Source organism: Colletotrichum scovillei (genome assembly GCF_011075155.1).
Source record: "Colletotrichum scovillei strain TJNH1 chromosome Unknown Contig00002, whole genome shotgun sequence".
NCBI lineage: Eukaryota > Fungi > Ascomycota > Sordariomycetes > Glomerellales > Glomerellaceae > Colletotrichum > Colletotrichum scovillei.
Window position 1 is genome coordinate 2,935,983 of NW_023336260.1, and position 19,059 is coordinate 2,955,041.

Here is a 19,059-nt window from a genome sequence, read left to right on the forward strand (position 1 = left end):
AGAAAAGGTCGAGGAAAGCAACAAGAGAGACCAAGACATCTTAAAACAATAACAAGCAGCACCATGTGGAATCCCTGCTAAAGTGATTCCAATGTACCCCTTCACGAACGCTGAACATAGTCGCTGTTGAAGTAGGCGTCCATGAGGTGAGGTTGACCAACCCGAAAGTCGATGCTTCCGCACAGCACAGACACTGTGCGGGAACGGTCCGCGTCCCCACTTTAAAATTTCCATGCCAGGCGCAACTGCAGGAAAGCCAGCGAACAAGTTTAGGACCTCTTCCATTTGGAAACTGCAAAATCAACCATGGATATCCTCAAAGTGTTGTCGCGCGGCATAAAACAGCCTGCTAAAGGCGCCAAGAACGCGAATAAAGGAGCGGCCAATCTGCCATCCGCCGGCAACCGAACGAACCCCCAACTTTTCCACGACGAGGTGTCTTCAGCGCGGGGCAACAAGAGGAAGAGAGGCAAAGAAGAGGTCGAAGAGAAGAAAGAGGAACAACTGCCCGAGGTCGACTTCTTCGCGCCACCCAAGTCCGAAACCCCCAAAGAATCCGAAAATGCCAAACAACCCGCTGCGAAAGCCAAAAAGGCCGACAAAGCGTCTGCTGCAAAGGCGACACTGCTCCCCGAGGACGAGTGCCGACAGATCCTTCGCTCCCACCGACTGAAGCTCACGCTACTCTCCGAGCGCCACAAGAAGGCCTCCAAGGTCACCAAGAGCAAGAAGAAGAAGGTCGCTGTCGAGGTTGAGAAGGAGACGAACCAGCTTCACCCGCAGCCCTTGACTTCTTTCCGCGAGCTTCGGACGAACTACAATATTGCGCCGCTGCTGGCGGACAACCTCACGCATCAGGGATTCAAGGTGCCGACCGAGGTGCAGCTGGGCGCCTTGCCTCTGCTGCTGAAGCCAGAACTGGCATTGAAGGAAGTGCCGAATAATGAGGAGCTTGGAGATGTCTCAAAGGGTGTGGATTTCCTCGCCGTTGCGCCGACAGGCAGCGGAAAGACGATCAGCTTCCTGATCCCCGCAATCAACTCCATCATGCACAAGAGAGAGTCCAGCGAGGACAAGGATAAGCATGATCTGTCTGCGATCATCATTGCGCCGACAAGAGAGCTAGTTTTCCAGATTGTGAACGAGGGACGCAAGCTGGCCTTGAACTCTGGTATCAAGATCGCCGGCATGAAGAAGGGCATGCGCTTCGCAGTCGCGGAAGAAGATAAGGCCGAGAGCGAGGATGAGGACGAGGACAAGGACGAGGAAGAGGAAGAGAGCGAGAAGTCAGAAGATGATGAGGATGAGGACGAGGACAGCGAGACCGAGCAAGTCAAGTCAAAGTCTGTCGTAAAGGCTGACATCCTCGTCACAACACCCGCACTATTCTACAACTTCCTTACGGCGTCGTCAAAGAAGGATCGCAAAGTTCCGACTGTCACATCATTGATTCTTGACGAGGCGGATGTGTTGTTGGACCCCCTATTCCGCGAACAGACCATGGCGATCTGGTCTGCCTGTCCTAACCCGGAGCTGAGAACTACGTTCTGGTCTGCGACTTTCGGGTCAAACATTGAGACTTTGGTGACTGAGGCACAGTTGGCGAGACCGGCATCCAAACCGTTAATTCGTTTGGTAGTCGGCCTGAAGGACACGGCCGTCCCCAACGTCACACACAAGTTGATCTACACCGCAACTGAGAAGGGCAAGCTATTGGGTCTCCGCCAGCTCCTTCATCCCACAGCAGGAGACGACTCAGGGCCACCTCTCCGGCCTCCGTTTCTGGTCTTCACCCAGACCATTGAGCGCGCCACAGCCCTGGAAGAGGAGCTCAAATACGACATCCCCCTCGCCGCCGGCGGTCCCACCAGAATCGCCGCCCTGCACAGCGGCCTCGCCGACAAGGCCCGCGCGAACATCATGCGCCGCTTCCGCGCCGGCGAGATCTGGATTCTCATCACGACGGACGTGCTCGCGCGCGGCGTGGACTTTGCTGGCGTCAACGGCGTCGTGAACTACGACGTGCCCGGCTCGAGCGCCGCGTACGTCCACCGCGCAGGACGAACCGGCCGCGCGGGCCGCGAGGGCGGCGTCGCCGTGACGTTTTACACGACGGACGATATCCCCTTTGTCAAGACGGTCGCCAATGTCATCGCCGCGAGCGAGAGGCAAGCGGGCAAGAAGGGCGACGAGGCGAATGTGCAAAAGTGGCTGCTCGACGCGCTGCCGAACGTGAGCAAGGAGGACAAGAAGAAGATCCGGGAAAAGGGCGTCGAGGCGAGGCGGAGCCACGGGGCGGCCATGATTTCGTCAAAGAGTAAGTGGGAGAGACGCAAGGATGCGAATAGGGAGGGGGCTACGGCCGCGAATAAGATTCGGATTAAGAATGCAAGGAGGGTGGGTGATGACGAGGCTGGTGCTGAATGGGGCGGTATCGATGACTGAGGGAGGTTTCCGTCTTCAAGAAGGCGTTGAAAATAAAAGCTTTTTTTGATAATACCTGTTTGAAGAGCGGTTCCATCCATTTACTCACTCTAAGCCTTGCCTGTCATGCCACATGATACTAGCCACTCAAGGTGGATCAAGCTTGATTAGAGGCGTGAGGCCACGAAGGCGTCGTTCTCAGGTGAACGCGGGATGAATCAAGTCATTCTGTTACCATCCAGTGAGTGTCCTGTCGAGAAAAGGCGGGATGTGCCCGCTTCCGAAAGGGATGGGTTTGCCTAGGAGAGTGTGTTGCGGGAGCAGAGAACATACAATCCTCTTATCGATTCAACAGAATTCGTAAGGAAGCGTCAGACTCTTTACTTTTGATGAAATTGACTTCATTAGCCCATAGCCTTGTGATCTCAAAGTCAAGAGTTGGGGTTTTCTTGTTACGCGAATGTGTATAACTTCATCCGATAGGTGGTATATCAACATTAAAATAAAATAGACAATGAAATAATAGAGTTAAAACCACGCCGGCGCCTCCTGGAGACTGTAGAGAATGTGGAAGAAGTGATATTCTTCTCAGCCACCTTCATCCCTCCTTTGAAATCTTTCCGTGCTTCCACGTAACCTTCTCATTTCCCCTTCCACCAATGCATCATCCCCCTTTAGCCATACTGCTGCCTCAACGGCAACTTCCTATCAAGTGTATGGAAAGCCTGCGTCCTGGGCGTATACGGCACGACCCCGACCCGCGGACTCGCCGGCCCGCCCTTGGCATGCCAATCCCTCATCTCCCACTCCCTCCCCTCCTTGGCATAATCCACCGGTGAGCTGCCGTCGCTGCTGCCCTTGCCGTCATCGTCCTCGTCGCCGTCGACTTTATCGCCCGCGTTCGGCCACAGCACGTACAGCGCGATGCCCAAGTTGGCGAGGTAGAGCGCAAGCATGTAGACCGTCACGGCGAAGGTGCCCTTTGCGAGCTGGCAACTCTTGTAGGCGCTAAAGGGGCGGGCGTAGTCGCACGACTTTGCGACGTACCAGGCGATCGAGGACGGGTAGCGCGGGTCGGCGTGGTCGGGTCCCATTTGGCCGTAGACGGAGACGGTGTAGAGGGCGACCATGGCGACGTTGATGCCGGCGGCGAGGAGGGGGAACCAGAACTTCATGATGAAGGCGACGAGTTTGGTGAGGAGGAGGAAGAGGGTGATTACCGAGATGGCGACGTTGAAGTCTGTGAGTCTGTGATTTCAAAAAGTTTTAGTTGTGAAGGTCTTTTGGTAAAGGGGAACAAGGTATGGCGAGGACTCACGTTCGTGTCCATACAAAGGGGACCTTGGGGTACGGCTCATAATTTGCGTAGGCGTAGAGAATCATCTTTGGGTTCGAGTTGAAGCCGTAGGCGTGCCCGACCTCCCAGAGCTTGGTCCGGTAGAGGTCCGGCTGCGCGATGCCGAAGAGGACGAGGAGCGGGACGAGGCCGGCCAGCTCCAGCGGCATGAGCGTCCACATCCATTTCCGCAGCAGCCATTTCCTGTGCAAGATCTTGTACGTCATCTTTCCTTCTTCTCCTTCTGCTCTCCAACGTTTCTTGTCGTGTATGCGTGTTTGACGAGAGGCGTGTCAATGCCCGTGTCGCTTTGGGGGGTTGTCCTCTTAATGAAGTCGTAGGGTTGTAACTCTCTCCGCTCTCTGTGTCTCTCTTTGCCAAGACTTTTGGGGGTTCAAAGTGTGTTCGTTGTATTCCTAGGCGCGATTGTTCGCCAAAGCAAACAATGGGATTTCACATTGGCCAAGTACCCAGCACTTGAACGCAATGAGAAGAACCTCGCGATCTGACTTGCGGGATTCGAGCTTTACTGTCGTCTTCGACGTTTCGACAGGAGGTCGAATCTTCAATGAGAGTGAAGAGTGAGAAAAGGGACCAAGAGTAAAGAATGAGCCTCTCAATGGGTCGGATGGGGGCAGGGTGGCAGTTTAAGGGCCATATCTCCCTCCCTCCTGCAGGTCAACCCATTCGCCGCCGCCCATTTGCTCCATTCATTCATCGCCATTCACCTGTCCAAAGAGGGGGGCCAGGCGGGCGGGTGGCCGGGTAAGCTCAGGGCAATGGGGGTTGAAAGGGCCGCTGAGCTGCATGTGCCGTGGTTGACCGACGGTGCGCCGTCACAACGGGGAGGTCCAATGAGGAGCGGAGGTGATGAGGGATGCTAAGCGCCGAGTTCGAGAGGGGCCGTTCAATTGGTCGGCCCCCGGGCGGATGAGCCAATGGGGGCGGCAAGATGCGACGTTGCGCACAATACCCGCCTCGAGGAGAGCAGGGGGGCTTCGGGGGCCACTGCTGGTGCAGTATTGATTGCCAATAGAATTGGTCGGTGAATGGGAAGTTGGTTGGCCATGTTGGATTGCACATACTGCAGTACGGACTACGGAGTAGGTGGGTGAGCAAGGTGAGATCAGCTTGTTCGTGCCATGCTGGTGCGATGCAACAGCAGATGCGGCAGGATACCAGCAAGAAAAGTCAGCAAACTTGTCCTTTATTCTGCAGTAGACACACGACGATGGATGCTTCATATCCCGGAGGTTGAAACCAACAACGTGATTGTGATGATGCTGGAACCGCGTATGGGGTCCGTAACGATAAGCGCCCGTTGGGCACATCCTCCCACGATGCCCGGATCCGAGAAGCCGGCACCGTGATGGCACGTCGAGGAGTGCCTTGATACCCCAGCTCCGGTAAGGATCGACCGAGGACCAAATAGGAGGCAATCGGCTGGATTAACCATCAACCCGAGCAGGTCCCATTCTGTGACCATCCACAATGTATGCCAGCCAGCAAGTGTGGCGAAACATCAAGCAGGCAGTATGCACTACATACTACGTGCATTCGCTTGTTCAGCCGGTGTGCTGGTCGACCGAAAATAAGCCTCTATTCTGGCTCTGGTGGTGATCAGAAGAGTGTAAGACAAGGCTGGGGTGCAGTCGCACAAGTGGGTGCATCCCACGCTTGCGGGCTTTTTTGAGCTTATGTGAGCGACCATCTGATCTGCCGGCAGTGAAGAAGGATGCCGTTTCCAAAGAGATATTAATAGAGGGGTAGAGAGGGATGGGAAAGTCCCACGAGAACAAAAATGTGATTTTGGGGCCGCCATGTTCTTCAATCCTTAGTCTTGGCTGCGAACGTGTATTGCCACTGTCTATCAACGCCGATCGTGTCGTTTGACTTGGACCCGAGTCTTGAGTAGAGTTTGAGCTGTCAAACTAGACTTGACAAGCGTGCACGCAGATCAGTCGGACGAACCATGCGGGCCGCTCAACTTTGCTCGCCAACAGCCACAAATTCCAAGTCTTTGCATCGTGGACTGCGGCGATCCGTATATCTGGCTGCCTGGCAACAAAGTCGGACCGCTGAAAGACAGGTATTGTGCCCATCAACGAATAGCTGCGTCACCGACAGGTAGATGGTCGGATTATCCGTGAAACTGAATTCGGCCGGAGCCGATGGCGCCTCGTCGCTGGATCGGAAATGAGAATCCCATGCGTACAGAGGGAGGTTTGAAACGAGACAATGTTCCTCGCGATGGACCGGAGTGTACCTCCTTCACTTAATGCGAGGAATGCTGCGTATCTCACATCGGGATTGTGATCCCCGCAACTCCGACTGGCATTAAGAGGCAATTGAGAACGTGAGACCATTTCTCCTTGCGTCATGACCAACGAAACGAAGCCGTTTGATAATATGAATAATTAGGCATTTGCTGCCCGCGACTATCAAATACGGTGCCGAAAGTGACTAGCCTGCTGAGGTTGCAAAGTTCCGCTGGATTTGTGGCACGCGTTGTTGAGGATCAGGAGACAGCGATAAGTCCGATGTTCGACTATTTTTGAACAACGCAAATCCCAAATACTAGACATGAACCTCGCTGTCTCGTAGTTTTGCGAGTGACTTAGGGATGTGAGCGATTGGTTGGTCATTGAGCGAGTATCGCGGACCGTATAACGGGATAAATCGTCCGGAGGGTTTATAAGCATTCCTTCCAAGCGGAACATCCAATGGGAGCGCCGACCGAGAGCAGTCACATTTGACGTGGCAGGGATATAGGTCGGGAATAAGGCGTATGAGATGGATGGAGGAAAGACACCCTCTGTCACCATATATCTTGACCGAGACAAGGTCGCGAGAAATGTTGAACGGGAAGAGATCCCGCGCAGGTTCGAATCCATAGTGCATTCTCCCTGGCTGAGAATGCAGTTTTGTATCCCTTCACCGACAGGCGCGACTCGGGGCGGTGCCCGGATCCGAGGTGAGACTTGGAGAGTCTGAAATCCAACGTTGCCTCGTACGGGGAACAATGTGCGACAGTATCACGGTCCACGGCTTCACGGTTTTTGATATTCTTGGCGCCAAGGAGATAGCAAAGCCCTTGAACCACCCTGCATGGCGATCAACACTATGGGTTCAGTCGCGAAGTCGCGAGTATGTAAGCCACATCTCTGCTTGTCTGGTTCGAGAAAGTATTTCGCGATGACGGAATGCGAGGCCAAGTGCCGGGACACTTGCTAAATGTAGAGCCCGCCCAGCCTAGTCTTCCGCACGGAGCCCGGCACAGACAGCAGTAGGCCGGCGTCATCGTATGATGACTGCTTTGGGGTGACGGCGGCGTCACTGCTATGGACGCAGGAGAGGCACTAGGCGCGAGGTACGTCCTTTTTCTCCCGAATCGCTTGAGGGCGAGGGAGGTGTCTTGGTCGAAGGCAGTTGGCGCATAGACTGATAGAGTATTCCAGGCTGTGTTCTTTTGCTTGTTCTTTTGCCAGGTGGTGCCTCGTCTCTGGGGTAGGGAAATCAAAATTCGAAAGTAACGCCCGGATGCGAACAGCAACTGAGACAAATTGAAAGACCCATGTCGCAAAGCTGCTAAACGTTGATCTGCGGGCTGGCATTGGAGAGGGCGATAGGTCGCTACCTATTCGTAGGGAGGCATCCGTAGTTGGATGTTGACATGTCAAAATGTGAGATTCACACTTTTGGGATGTTGCGGCGGTCAGGCTGGGGTTCACGGAGCCGCAGCATTCAGAAAAGAAATGAAGAGTTAACAACGACTGGAGGAGTCTGCATCTGCGTCTACGTCTGCAATCCAACGACGTGGAAGTTGACGCTGGTGAGTGAGTTGTGACTGCTTCCTGACAAGAGACTGACAGAACTGACAGGAGCTTCCTTCCGGATTGGGGCCAATGAGAATGGCAGGTGACGATCATCGATCGGCGAGCTCGGGGTGGGGGCGACCACGGTCTGGACCGCGCCAGTTCGAGACCGACAGGGGAGAGCGGATGACCAGGGCTCTTTCCCTTCTGGTAGGATCCACTACATGGTCAGGTACCCAAGTACTATGCGGAACCCTGCCCTGCCCTGGGACGTGTGGAGTGGAGCTCCCTTTCGGATCCATTGATCCATTGATCCAATCCTAATGCTTGGCTCGTTGTTGGCTCTTTCCCATCCGGACATTTCGAAGCCATCCGTCGGGTTCGCTTTGCTGCATCTACGCCGTTGCTGACGACGGCGCAACTTTTCGGCTACGCTTGTGGAATGTTCAAACCCTCTTCTTTGATTGAATGCGAGAGACATCTTACCTTGAGCACACCCACGGTTTATCGTGGGTATGTACCAGATTGACTCGGACTGACGTATACCCTCTGCCAAGTGCCGGGCGTCACGGAAAGTTCGGCGGGTACCTGGCTTGCCGCTTGAGAAGCTATCTTGATACAAGCGTTGGTCGCCGTCTTCAGCTTTCATTCTTTCTCGTCATCCAGTAATGAACGGGTAATGACAGGGAATAACGGCATAGCATGGCAGTTGCGCGGGATATGCAGGCAGCCCGCAGAACCACGGGGCGAAGCGAGAAGCCGCGAGGATAGAAGCGGACGGATCTTTGGGTCTGCTTGTTTTTGAAATGTGCGCCGTGTTGGTTTCTTTCTTGTCATCGCTTCCTGTTTCGTTTCCAGATGACTCAAAAGAAGCTGCGCCTACCTACTAGGATGCATTCCTATGAGGTGGAGTGAGTGAAAAGAGCGAGATACGCGAGCCGTTGCCCGGCCTTGTGGAGAGATGAAGAAAATCATTTGGTCGGCGCAATTTGTCTCCAAGTTGCATTGGCAACATGTTTACTGTGTATGCCGAGCGATTAGAGATCCACGCAAGATATGAACATCTTGCGTATCTGTGAAGGTGTTGTAAATCTCCAATTCTCCATACGCGGAATGACCAACTGAGGTGGGCCAAGCTTGGGCCTTTTGGTGGACAACGAAACCCTACCTCACTGCGTAGGTCTTTATTAGGGTCGTGGAGATACGAAGGCTGCAGACTAGGTACTCACGATTTGACTTGGACCTGTCTTGGAAGATAATCGGACACTGCCGGTGATACGGATAGCTAGTTGTGAAGTTCCCATGGTAAAAAAGGTCACTGAGTTACGGCTGGGTTGGCGATTGGCATGAGGTAAAGCAGATGAAGTTGGCTAGGTCGTCTGATGCCTGGTGTGGAACTGGGAGTGTCCATGTCTGGAAGCAGCAAGGCCAAGGTTGGAGTGGGAGCAATGTCTTGGCCAAGGCGCAGAACCCAAGGAATCCAGAGAATCCAGACCCGGGTCCAAAATACCACGCTGCCGTCCATCCACAATGCCACCACCACCCCCAGGCCCCAGCTGTGCGGCGTGCCTGCAGTGCGGTCCACAGGCTACCTACCTATGGAGTGCGGATACCAGCCGACAGCTCCGCCCCCAGTCCCAGTCTCCGCCTGAGCCTTCGTCCCATCCGCCCTTTCTTTTTGATTCCTCACACCCATTTTAGGTTGTTCCTCACATGTGCAGAGAGAGGGCTGCCTGTGTGAGCGCAACGGGCGAGCTTGCATACACACCGGCACACAACTCATATCTTGTCATCGCTGGGTGGTCCGCTAGTCAACTGGGATCGAGGCGCCTTCATTCTTCAAGTCTACTGATGCTTCCGTCAGTGCGTTTGACGACTGGGCTACCTTACTCAGGAAAGAAGACAAGATGAGATGCATAGATGGATATGGAGTATGCGCGTGTGTGAGTATATGTATTTGCCAGTGTCAAGTGCGATGAAAGAAAGTGAGTGTAAGGTGAGGTAGTGAGACCAAGCAAATAGCATTATCGGATACATCAAGTCTGGTGGCTTTTGGTAGTAATGTAGCTAAGGTACGGAAGTACGCGATGCCGATCGTACCTACCTATCAAGAGAGAAAGTAAAGGGAAGGAAGGACGGGAGAGGACGACCTCGAGTTGGCAAGAATGAACGGGAAGGAAGGAGTTCCGCAGCGGGATAGCCCCGTTGGAAGGAAGGCATGAAGTACGCAGCAGGTATCAAGGGTACAGTTCCCATTTGTTTGATAATTCCACCTCATGGCTCACACCAGACCTCACCTCTCGTCATGTATTTCCAATTCTTGTCCAATTCACTTCCGAATCCCCAGTCCCAGACTCTCACGTCTTTTTCTCTTTTCTTTTTCTGGTTCCTTCCGCAGACCCCGAGCCCCCAATCTGCCATACCGCCTCGGCCCTCGAATTACCTTAGTTTGTTCCCTGACGGATACTCACAGCCTGACCAGACCAGACCCCCAGTTGCACATCATCCCCGTTTCTGTCACTGCCAGCTGCCAAGAAAGGAGTCGACGTACATACATTCGTCCCTCTGCAAGGTCCTCTGCAGTTTGTTGGACTTTTAGACTCTCCCACCTCACACGTTAGATCCATTCGCATAATCATGCCCGCCCACCTACAGTAATAGTTACTAGTAGTCCACCCCCCCGGCGCCATATCTCAGCTTTTTTTTCGCGAGACCATTCCAATCCGGTCCAAGTCCCAGAGGTCCTAAACCGGACCAAACCACGAGAGAAGAAGGACAGACGGTTCCCCAAACATTAACCAATACACGGCGTGTCCTCGCACTGACTCCTCTTTCGACATCGAGATTCCCATTCCGCCTTTCTGTGCCATCTCTCGATTCCATCCTGCGCCCTCGATCTCCACGTACATCTTCTTACCTACCCACCGCTCCAACCATCGGAAACACAATCAATCACCTTAAACGCAGCATCGCAGAGCAGTCCAGTTAGCACCTAGCAGCAGGCCACCAGACCAGACCAGCAGAGCACACCTCGGAGCCATCGCATCGTCAGCCGCTCGCTCGCTCGCCTTACGCCTCACTCACACCTCAAGTCGTCCTCAACGGGCCGCCTGCCTACCTTTCTTTACCGCTCCGACCTCTACGGGCCTGACCTTGCTTTCTCGTCTTGCGGCTTGCCGCAATCTGACCAGAACTGCACGAAGCACGTTTGAAGGCACCTTCGCAGCCACATATCGCAGTAGCAGCAGCAGCAGCACCAGTTCCCCTTCGCTGTGCTTAAGTTCCAGTAGCTTCAGAACCATCACATTCGCCCGTGCCATCATCTCATACACCGCACCTCGTGTGTGGTGTAGATTGCAGGTACATCCTGGATCGCATTCAATCTCATCCTGGTAATTCATCTATTTCCTTCTACTCCCTTCTAGTCACGGCACTTGATCGTTTGCTTCTGCCGTCCCTTATGCCTTATGACACTCAACGGCGGCTGCCGTAGTGGCGGCACCCTCCCAAAGTTTGGACTGCCAGGCCTAGATTGACGATGACACGCTTTCGGAGTATTTTCCGGTTGACCATCCCGCAACTTGAGGCTACTACTCCGGCCGTCTCGTCTCTGTGGCTGCGATAGTGGCAGTCCCATTGTCGCCGTCCAACTCCGACAAGTCATTATTGTCTCCTTTATTCGTATAGCCCTGCTGCTATCTGCCTACTTTGCTCTTATCTGTATCGACCGCGTCGGGCCAAACCTTGCCTACCTACCTTACCTATCCAGTTGACAGGACTCCGTACAGTCAGTCCCTACCTATGGAACCTTCGTCTCCAACCCCCAAAATCCCCATCACCCATCACCCCAGTCGCTGGCTGTATCCGTCGTGCTTGCACCTCAAGGCTCAAGGCTCAATCCCACCTTACCCTAACTCACCTTGCCTACCCTGTTCAGGCGTGCCCCGATCAAGCCCGCATGTTCCCAGTCACTCCCCTTCCCCGAATCCCAACCCAGGCGTCCGTCCCTTCCAGACTCTTTTCGCTGCAGGCCTTTCCCCTTCCTGTTCATGGCCCGGGCCCGTCAAACCCTCGCTCTATCTCGATCCCCCAATACCCGACTCGCTCGCCAACCACCTGTACCCCGGTTGCAAGGTTGGCTAGGGTAGCAAAGCACACAGCGCCCGTCTGGCCTGGCATCTCCCTGTCGGTGTTTTCTTTTCTTCTATTTTTCTTACCGCTAGCTCACTGCCCCCCTCTCTCACCTCTGGGAATACCCGAATTTCACCTGCGGATACCTACCTACCTACCTTACCTGACTAAGGTAGCGTTGCCCGCCTAAGCCTTTCCCTTCCCGCGGCACCTGGGCTTAGGTTGCGCTCACTCGCTCGCTCACCCGTGGCCTGCAAACTGCTGCTCCCGCTTCCCCCCGTGTCATCGTCCGTTGTGTCTGTGCTTGCCGTGCGCCTTTACTTCTGCACTTGCTTCACTCCCGTCTCCGCCGTCACTAAACAGGAATCATTTTAGTTTCGGCAGGGGAAGACAACCATAGAGAAGGAGGCCCGAGACGAAAATTTCTAGAACGGACCGACTCTCTCGGCCGCACCTCATCTTCACTCCCTCCCCCCGCGCATTCATGCCGCAGGGTGACGATCGCTTCCCCCAATCCGCCATACGACTCCTCGCTCCCCCGTTGCCCTCGACACACCGACCCTACCACGCCCCCGGAAACATCACCACAACCCCGACCACGGCAACGAACCCGACCACGAGGACGACGACGACCAGACCGACGACGGCGGACCCGTTCGCTACCGTTTCCACCACCGCCGCCGCGAAATCCGAGGCTTCTACAGCCGCCGTATCTTCTTCTTCTTCCAACACGAGCGTCAGCCACAAGCGATCGGGTTCACAGCCGCAGTCAAGTAACCCACGTTACCATCCCGCCTCGCCCACCTCGACGACATTGAGCCCCGGAGGGTCATGGACAACTCCCGACATTAGTCGGTATGGTTTGACGTATAGCGACACTACTTGCGATCCCTCATTCGACGCCGCGTCTAAGACGCTCCTGACCCCCAGGTCGGACCCGACCTCTCCGACTATCAGGTCGTTTACAGAATCTACCCGTCTGTCGAGACCTTCAACGTCCAACGGGAAGCGCCTATCCGACGACGAAAACGCACACGAACGACCAAACCCGTCACCTCTGAAGAAGGCGCGAACTCGACTGGGGCCACCGGGGCACATCAAGCTGCCAAAACAACCAACTGCGTCAGTCATTCTGGCTAGGCACAACCAAGGGGTCGTCTCCCCTCTGTTCTTCTCCTCAAACAACAAACGACAGATGCCGCCTCGACCAGCTGCTCTCCCTCCCTCCGACGCTGCAGCCGTCCTGCTAGCTCGTCTGAGGGAGGACCAAGACCGCGTTCACACTGTTCGCCTACCCCGCGGAACCGTTCATGCACAAACATCAGCTAGATCTGGGAGTACGCCGGGGAGCAGTAGTCTATCTTCTGCAGACGCCACCCTAACCTCTTCAAAGAGCCCAAATAGCCAGCATCTTCCTCAAGGACTGCAAATCTTGAGAGGAGTTGGCGTAATCGAACTTTTGGAACAAGATGAGCGTCCGACTTTCATCATCGATCTCGCAAATCCCGTCAACGCGCAAAAATCGGGACTGCATTTGCTATACGCCAATGCGGCGCTCAGGGCTTCCGTGGGTGTCTTGGAATTGCTTTCTGTGGAGGGTGACGATGTCATGAAGAACCCCGACTATATCCACTTCAAAACGTGGGCCACGAGCTTCGTCTTAAACCATGAATCCCTTGACGTCTGCCTTCCTTCTCATAGCTATGGTGGCATCACATGGACATGCTCGACCTTGCGCAAACGATTTCGCTTCGTGAGCGGCAACGCTAGCGCCGTATCAGCACCAGCAGACTCGCCTCCGTTAGCCGATGAATCAGCGGTGCTGGAACAGCGGAGCAGAGGGCCGACACCAAACCAGCCATCAATTGTACCCATGGATGACGAACCCGATTACTTTGGTGATATGGAAGGGGAACCGCATGAGCTGGACGACACACCAATTGTCGTTGACGATTGTGTGATGATAGACAGTGGTGAGAAGTACCACACCGACGAGTTCACCCAACAGGTCTTCCAAGCAGCGATGATGAGGCCATCATTTGACTGGACCCGCATTCAAACAACCCCGGATTTGAGTGAACATATCCTATTCTGTCGCAACACCGATTGGGCCTCCACATCATTGGGTCCGTTGGAGCACTGGAGTTCAGAATTGAGGGCCATGGCCAACATGGTTATGGGTAGTCCCCACCCTGCGGCCATGTACTGGGGACGGGACAATGTCGCCATCTACAATGAGGCCTACATTGAGCTTGCCGGACAAAAGCACCCTCAACTCATGGGCATGCGGTATCAGGACGCATGGAAAGAGATCTGGTCGGATATCGAGCCTTTGTTCAATAATGCTTGGACAAATGGGCAGTCAATCATGAAGAACGACAACCAGCTATTCATCCTTCGACACGGATTCCTCGAGGAGACATTCTTTTCATGGTCAATCATCCCATTACTGGGTTCTGATGGCCAGGTGGTCGGACTCTACAATCCGGCTTTCGAAAATACCCGCCGCAAGGTCAACGAACGCCGGATGTTGACTTTGCGAGAGGTGGGCGAGAAGACAGCTGCAGCTAAGGACGTCAGAAGCTTCTGGCCGCGGGTCAAGGAAGGATTGGAGTTCAACGACTTGGACGTACCGTTTGCCCTCATTTACTCCGTGAAGGAAGACAATAGTGAGAGTGAAGTATCTTCTATGCACTCTGGAAGCATAGCACACCCACCATTATTACACCTCGAAGGCAGCTTGGGCGTTCCAGAGGGACACCCAGCTGGGCTACCCCAGCTCGACCTAAAGTCATCAGACGATGGCTTCGCTCCCTATATGCGCCAGTCTATGACGATGCAAGGTGCACCCATCATTCTCTCGTCGGAAGCTGGCAACCTGCCAGCAAAGTTGCTTGAAGGCTTGGAGTGGCGAGGCTTCGGTGACCCAAGTAAGACTATCGTTATCTTGCCTGTCCACCCTACCACAGCCGGTGAGTCTGTCGTTGGCTTCATCGTCTTGGGCACCAACCCCCGTCGACCCTATGACGAAGACTATCAGCTTTTTATCCATCTCTTGTCGAGACAACTTGCGACGTCCATGGCATCGGTCGTACTTTTCGAAGAGGAGATCAAACGAGGACAGAGGGCTGCTCGCTTGGCCGCGATGGATCGTCAAGAATTGCAAATGGAACTCTATTTGAGAACACAAGAGGCAGTCGAAAGCGAATACAAGTTCTCGCGAATGGCAGAATTCGCACCGGTCGGCATGTTCATTGCTAACGACAAGGGCCTCATCAACTTTGCCAACGATATGTGGTGGCAAATTTCGAGGCATCCCAGAACAGAAGACAGTGTCAACACATGGATGCAAAGTGTGAGGGACGAGGACCGATCGGGCGTCGAACTTGCTTGGAAGAAGCTCATTGAAAACAAGGAAGCGATCACCATTGAGTTCAGGTTCAAGTGCAGCCGCCAGAACGGAATGAACACTATCGATACTTGGGTCCTGATGAGTGCTTTCCCGGAACAGACTCAAGAGGGCGACCTGAAGAGTATCTTTGGCTGCATCACCGATATTTCGCCTCAAAAATGGGCCGAGGATTTCCAGAAGCAACGCAGAGAAGAGGCAGTCGAGCTCAAACGCCAACAAGAAAACTTCATCGACATCACGAGTCACGAAATGCGGAATCCATTGAGTGCGGTCCTCCAGTGTGCTGATGAAATCGTCAACAGTATAACGGAGTACCGCGCTCAACCGCAGGATCCGACACAACTCGACACCCTGTTGGAAAGCTGTACCGAAGCTGCCAGCACTATCAACCTATGCGCCAGCCATCAGAAACGCATTGTCGATGACGTGCTTACCCTTTCGAAGCTCGACTCGCAACTTCTGCTTGTGACACCCGTCGACTCGCATCCGGTCACGATTGTCAAACACGTCATCAAGATGTTCGAGTCAGAGTTAAACACACACGAGATCAAGCTAGACTTCTCGGTAGACAAAGCCTATAGCACTCACGCTGTCGATTGGGTCAAGTTGGATCCATCTAGGCTTAGGCAGGTTCTGATCAACCTCATGACCAACGCCATCAAATTCACCCAAGGCCGCGAGAAACGCGAAATTACCATGAAGATGAGCGCATCCAAGAATATCACCGAGGTTACCCAAAAAGGGGTGTCATTTTTCCCGACTCGCAAAGAGAAGGAGGACGTTCGGGCTTTGACCCAGGAGAAGGATTGGGGAACAGGAGAGGAAATTAACCTCCATTTCTCCGTCCAAGACACAGGCCCTGGTCTGCGCGAAGATGAGAAAAAGCTACTCTTCCAGCGGTTCTCTCAGGCGTCACCCCGCACCCACGTGCAGTATGGTGGCTCGGGACTCGGTCTCTTCATCTCTCGCATGCTTGCCGAACTACAGGGCGGCCAGATTGGTGTTGTCTCCGAGAAGGGAATAGGCAGCACTTTCGCATTCTACGTCAAGTGTCGCAAGACGGAATCACCTAGCCTGGAGTCGCCGTCTCTCTCGGCCCTCAACTTGGCGCAACCAGTCAAGAGCGAGCCAACTTCCGCACCATCGACGCCTCCGCTCACAGCCCTGCCTAGAAGGGCTTCCATCAAGAAGCCGGTGGCCCCCGCGACGCCGCTGTACGATGTTTTGATTGTGGAGGACAATATCGTTAATCAGAGGGTTCTGCGGAAGCAACTCACAAGCTGCGGCAACACTACATATGTCGCTAACCACGGAGGCGAGGCCCTTGAACAGCTCAAGAAGTCCCGTTTCTGGGCTGGCAACGAGGCTGAGGGCTTTGATCTCAGCGTTATTCTTATGGACCTGGAGATGCCGGTCATGGATGGAATCACGTGTACGAAACGTATCCGTGAATTGGAGAGGGAAGGCACTTTGACTAGGCACATACCCATCATTGCTGTCACGGCATACGCGCGGCCAGAGCAGATCGAGAGCGCGAAAGCCGCCGGTATCGTGAGTGAGCCCCCAAACTGCACATATCGAACTTCACTAACATGATGACACAGGACGACGTGATTTCGAAGCCTTTTAGAATACCGGACTTGCTGCCCAAGGTGAAGGAATTGGTTACGATGTACAACGCACCACCTACTACCGAGGCCACGCCCCTGGCTTGAGTAGGAAAACGCCCATAGAGGCTACGTTCGCATGAAGCCTGTGCACCGCATGCGGTCCTGTCCGAAGCGACGGCAAGAGGCCGCTGGAGTTGGATCAGTGTTTTATTCAGATTTCGAATTGGGTCCTTGCATTTTTCATTTTTCTCCTTTTTCCGCCAAGACTCGCTATCGCACCAGAGAGGTGCGGTAGTACTAGAGAACAGGCCGGGGGCGTTCAAGGAGGGGCAATTGACCAAAAAGACTTGGGAGAAGGTATTGGTTTGTTTCAGTGTGCATAAGACTTGCATTTGAGAGGAGCAAGGCATTTGGAAGCACGAGACTTGGAGTATTGAGGCGGGAACGCATATGATGCGAGGACGAGTCACGGGGCATATGGAATCTAAGTGGGCAACAGATCCTACTGACGAATATCTTCAGCGTATCTTTTTTAATATTCCTGACTCGGAGTATTGTAATGCAAAGATACCCATATTACCATGGTTAAAAAACATTCTCCACGCGTGTGCGAAGTTTTAGAATGCAATTCTCTCAAGGTTGTCGTGAGCTCACCTGAGGTACGGTCATCGACTTGCCCGTGATTGACCCTTGCTCTACCAATTTAAGCACGGACCATGCCAACGACGCTTACGTAACGAAGACTTTTCTGCGAGAGCGAGCTCCTAGCAAGATCAACCTCGAGGTCAGGGACGAAGCTCACCACTTTCGACAGACATTGATCGCGAAACCCGACACACTTCGCGCCTCCCCCGAAAATGCATCAATCGGCGCTACGATCGGCGAGCAGCCGCATAAGACCTGACGTGGTCGCAATCAAGACCTGCATCCGGACCTTTTCCACGACGCAATTGCGTCCCGCGGACGAATCTTCCTCATCGAACTCGAACAGAAACGACAATGGCGACAAATCTTCCTCTTCGCGAGCCTACAACAGGCCTCAACTTACCGGACGAGAGCGCTCCCGCGCCGCGGCTAGCGAGATTGGACAGCTTCTGCGTGGCGGACCGGTGAACAATGCTGCTGCTGCTTCTTCCGGCGGTGCTGCCCAGCCTCGGGGCCTCGATGAGAAGCCTAGGCTTGGTGGTCTCGATGGACCTTCCGGAGCTGGCGGTGCGGTCAAGTTCGTCAAGGCGCCTGTCGGCTTCGGACGTGGTCGTGGTGGTCCTGGCGCGGGCTTCGGCGCTCGTGGAGGACGTGGAGATTTCGCTGGCCGTGGAGGGTTCGCCGGCCGTGGAGGAGGCGAGGGAGGTGGTGGTTTCAGAGGACGCGGAGGCGGCGGCTTCAGGGGTCGTGGTGCCGGTCGCGGCGGTGCCGGCCGCGGTGGTCGCGGTGGTCGTGGAGGTCGCGGCGGAGGCCGGGGCGGACGCAAGGGCGAAGAAGACGGCGAGAACCGCCCGAAGCCTACTGGGCATGGCCCCGAGGCTTGGAAGTCCCAAATAGAGATGTTCTGGCGTCCCGAGACGGCCGAGGAGCGCGCGTACATTTCGAAGCGCAACGGCGCGCCCGAGCAGTTTACGCCTAGCCTCAGCGTCGGCGACCTGCTGGGCTTCAGGCCCGCCATGCCCCTCTCGTCGGCGGCGCAGCCCGTCGTGCAGGCGGCGACGGTGCTGAGCTCGCTGCGGGAGGTTGCCGGCGCGGCGGACTACACGCCCGAGCGTTGGGGCGACGTGCGGCACACGGCCGAGGCGCTGGCCAACACCCGGGACCGGGGCGTGTACTTCTTCGTCGACGGCGCGGAGAAGAAGGCGTTTGTCGAGGCGCGCGAGGAGAGGACGGGCGAGAAGGCGACGGCGGAGGAGAAGCCTGACGCTATTGCGGGTGTCGTCGACGACGACGTCCACGTCCACGCCGTGCGGGATGTGAAGCTCGAGGAGGGCGCGAGCAAGGCCGTGAGGGAGTATATCCTTCAGCGGGCCGTCAAGGGCCAGCACGTCGGTCCCAAGTTCGTGCCGGGCGGCAGCCGGGATCCGGTCAACATGGCTAAAGCGTCGCATCTGCACAACGAGACGTATGTGGCGGGGGATATGAAGAAGTTTGACGACAAGATTGCGGCTCTTGTTGCGAAGAAGGGTGCTGCTGGTGCCGCCAAGGGGGGCAAGGCTGCGAGGGCTTGAGTCGGAAGGCCTGGGTCTTTCAAGAGATTGTAATATCAACAAGGATGGTGACAAGTCCGGGAAGAAGAGTGAAGACGAAAATTCAGATGGGCGATTCGTTGTAGGATTATAGAGA

The 19,059-nt window shown here is 54.8% G+C and overlaps 4 protein-coding genes across 4 annotated transcripts; 3 read left to right on the forward strand and 1 right to left on the reverse strand.

Annotated features, from left to right (window-relative positions):
• Nucleotides 1-306: 306 nt before the first annotated feature.
• HER10_EVM0008093 (DEAD/DEAH box helicase) lies at nucleotides 307-2,445 on the forward strand (the record flags this gene model as incomplete). Its single annotated transcript, XM_035477627.1, has 1 exon — nucleotides 307-2,445. The coding sequence occupies one exon, from the start codon at nucleotides 307-309 to the stop codon at nucleotides 2,443-2,445; it is 2,139 nt and encodes a 712-aa protein (XP_035337419.1).
• A 395-nt stretch (nucleotides 2,446-2,840) lies between these two features.
• On the reverse strand, nucleotides 2,841-5,098 carry HER10_EVM0007321 (uncharacterized protein). Its single transcript, XM_035476880.1, has 2 exons — nucleotides 3,743-5,098; nucleotides 2,841-3,672 (listed from the first exon to the last, which is right to left on the reverse strand). The coding sequence occupies exons 1-2, from the start codon at nucleotides 3,985-3,987 to the stop codon at nucleotides 3,099-3,101; spliced, it is 819 nt and encodes a 272-aa protein (XP_035337352.1). The 5' UTR covers nucleotides 3,988-5,098; the 3' UTR covers nucleotides 2,841-3,098.
• Nucleotides 5,099-9,866: 4,768 nt separating this feature from the next.
• HER10_EVM0000528 (hsp90-like protein) lies at nucleotides 9,867-17,334 on the forward strand. The gene is made up of 2 exons (XM_035482834.1): nucleotides 9,867-16,669; nucleotides 16,723-17,334. Exons 1-2 carry the CDS (start codon nucleotides 12,191-12,193, stop codon nucleotides 16,831-16,833), a joined length of 4,590 nt encoding a protein of 1,529 aa, XP_035336817.1. The 5' UTR covers nucleotides 9,867-12,190; the 3' UTR covers nucleotides 16,834-17,334.
• Nucleotides 17,335-17,585: 251 nt separating this feature from the next.
• Nucleotides 17,586-18,944, forward strand: HER10_EVM0011731 (uncharacterized protein; the record flags this gene model as incomplete). Its single annotated transcript, XM_035481154.1, has 1 exon — nucleotides 17,586-18,944. The coding sequence occupies one exon, from the start codon at nucleotides 17,586-17,588 to the stop codon at nucleotides 18,942-18,944; it is 1,359 nt and encodes a 452-aa protein (XP_035337735.1).
• Nucleotides 18,945-19,059: the final 115 nt, after the last annotated feature.

Excerpts from the sequence above, each read along its gene's own strand:
- HER10_EVM0007321 (XM_035476880.1), bottom strand. The coding sequence starts at position 3,987 with ATGACGTACAAGATCTTGCACAGGAAATGGCTGCTGCGGAAATGGATG. Across the intron at positions 3,673-3,742 it reads CCCTTTGTATGGACACGAAC|ACTCACAGACTTCAACGTCG; the intron begins GTGAGTCCTCGC and ends TTGAAATCACAG.
- HER10_EVM0000528 (XM_035482834.1), top strand. The coding sequence starts at position 12,191 with ATGCCGCAGGGTGACGATCGCTTCCCCCAATCCGCCATACGACTCCTC. Across the intron at positions 16,670-16,722 it reads GCGCGAAAGCCGCCGGTATC|GACGACGTGATTTCGAAGCC; the intron begins GTGAGTGAGCCC and ends ATGATGACACAG.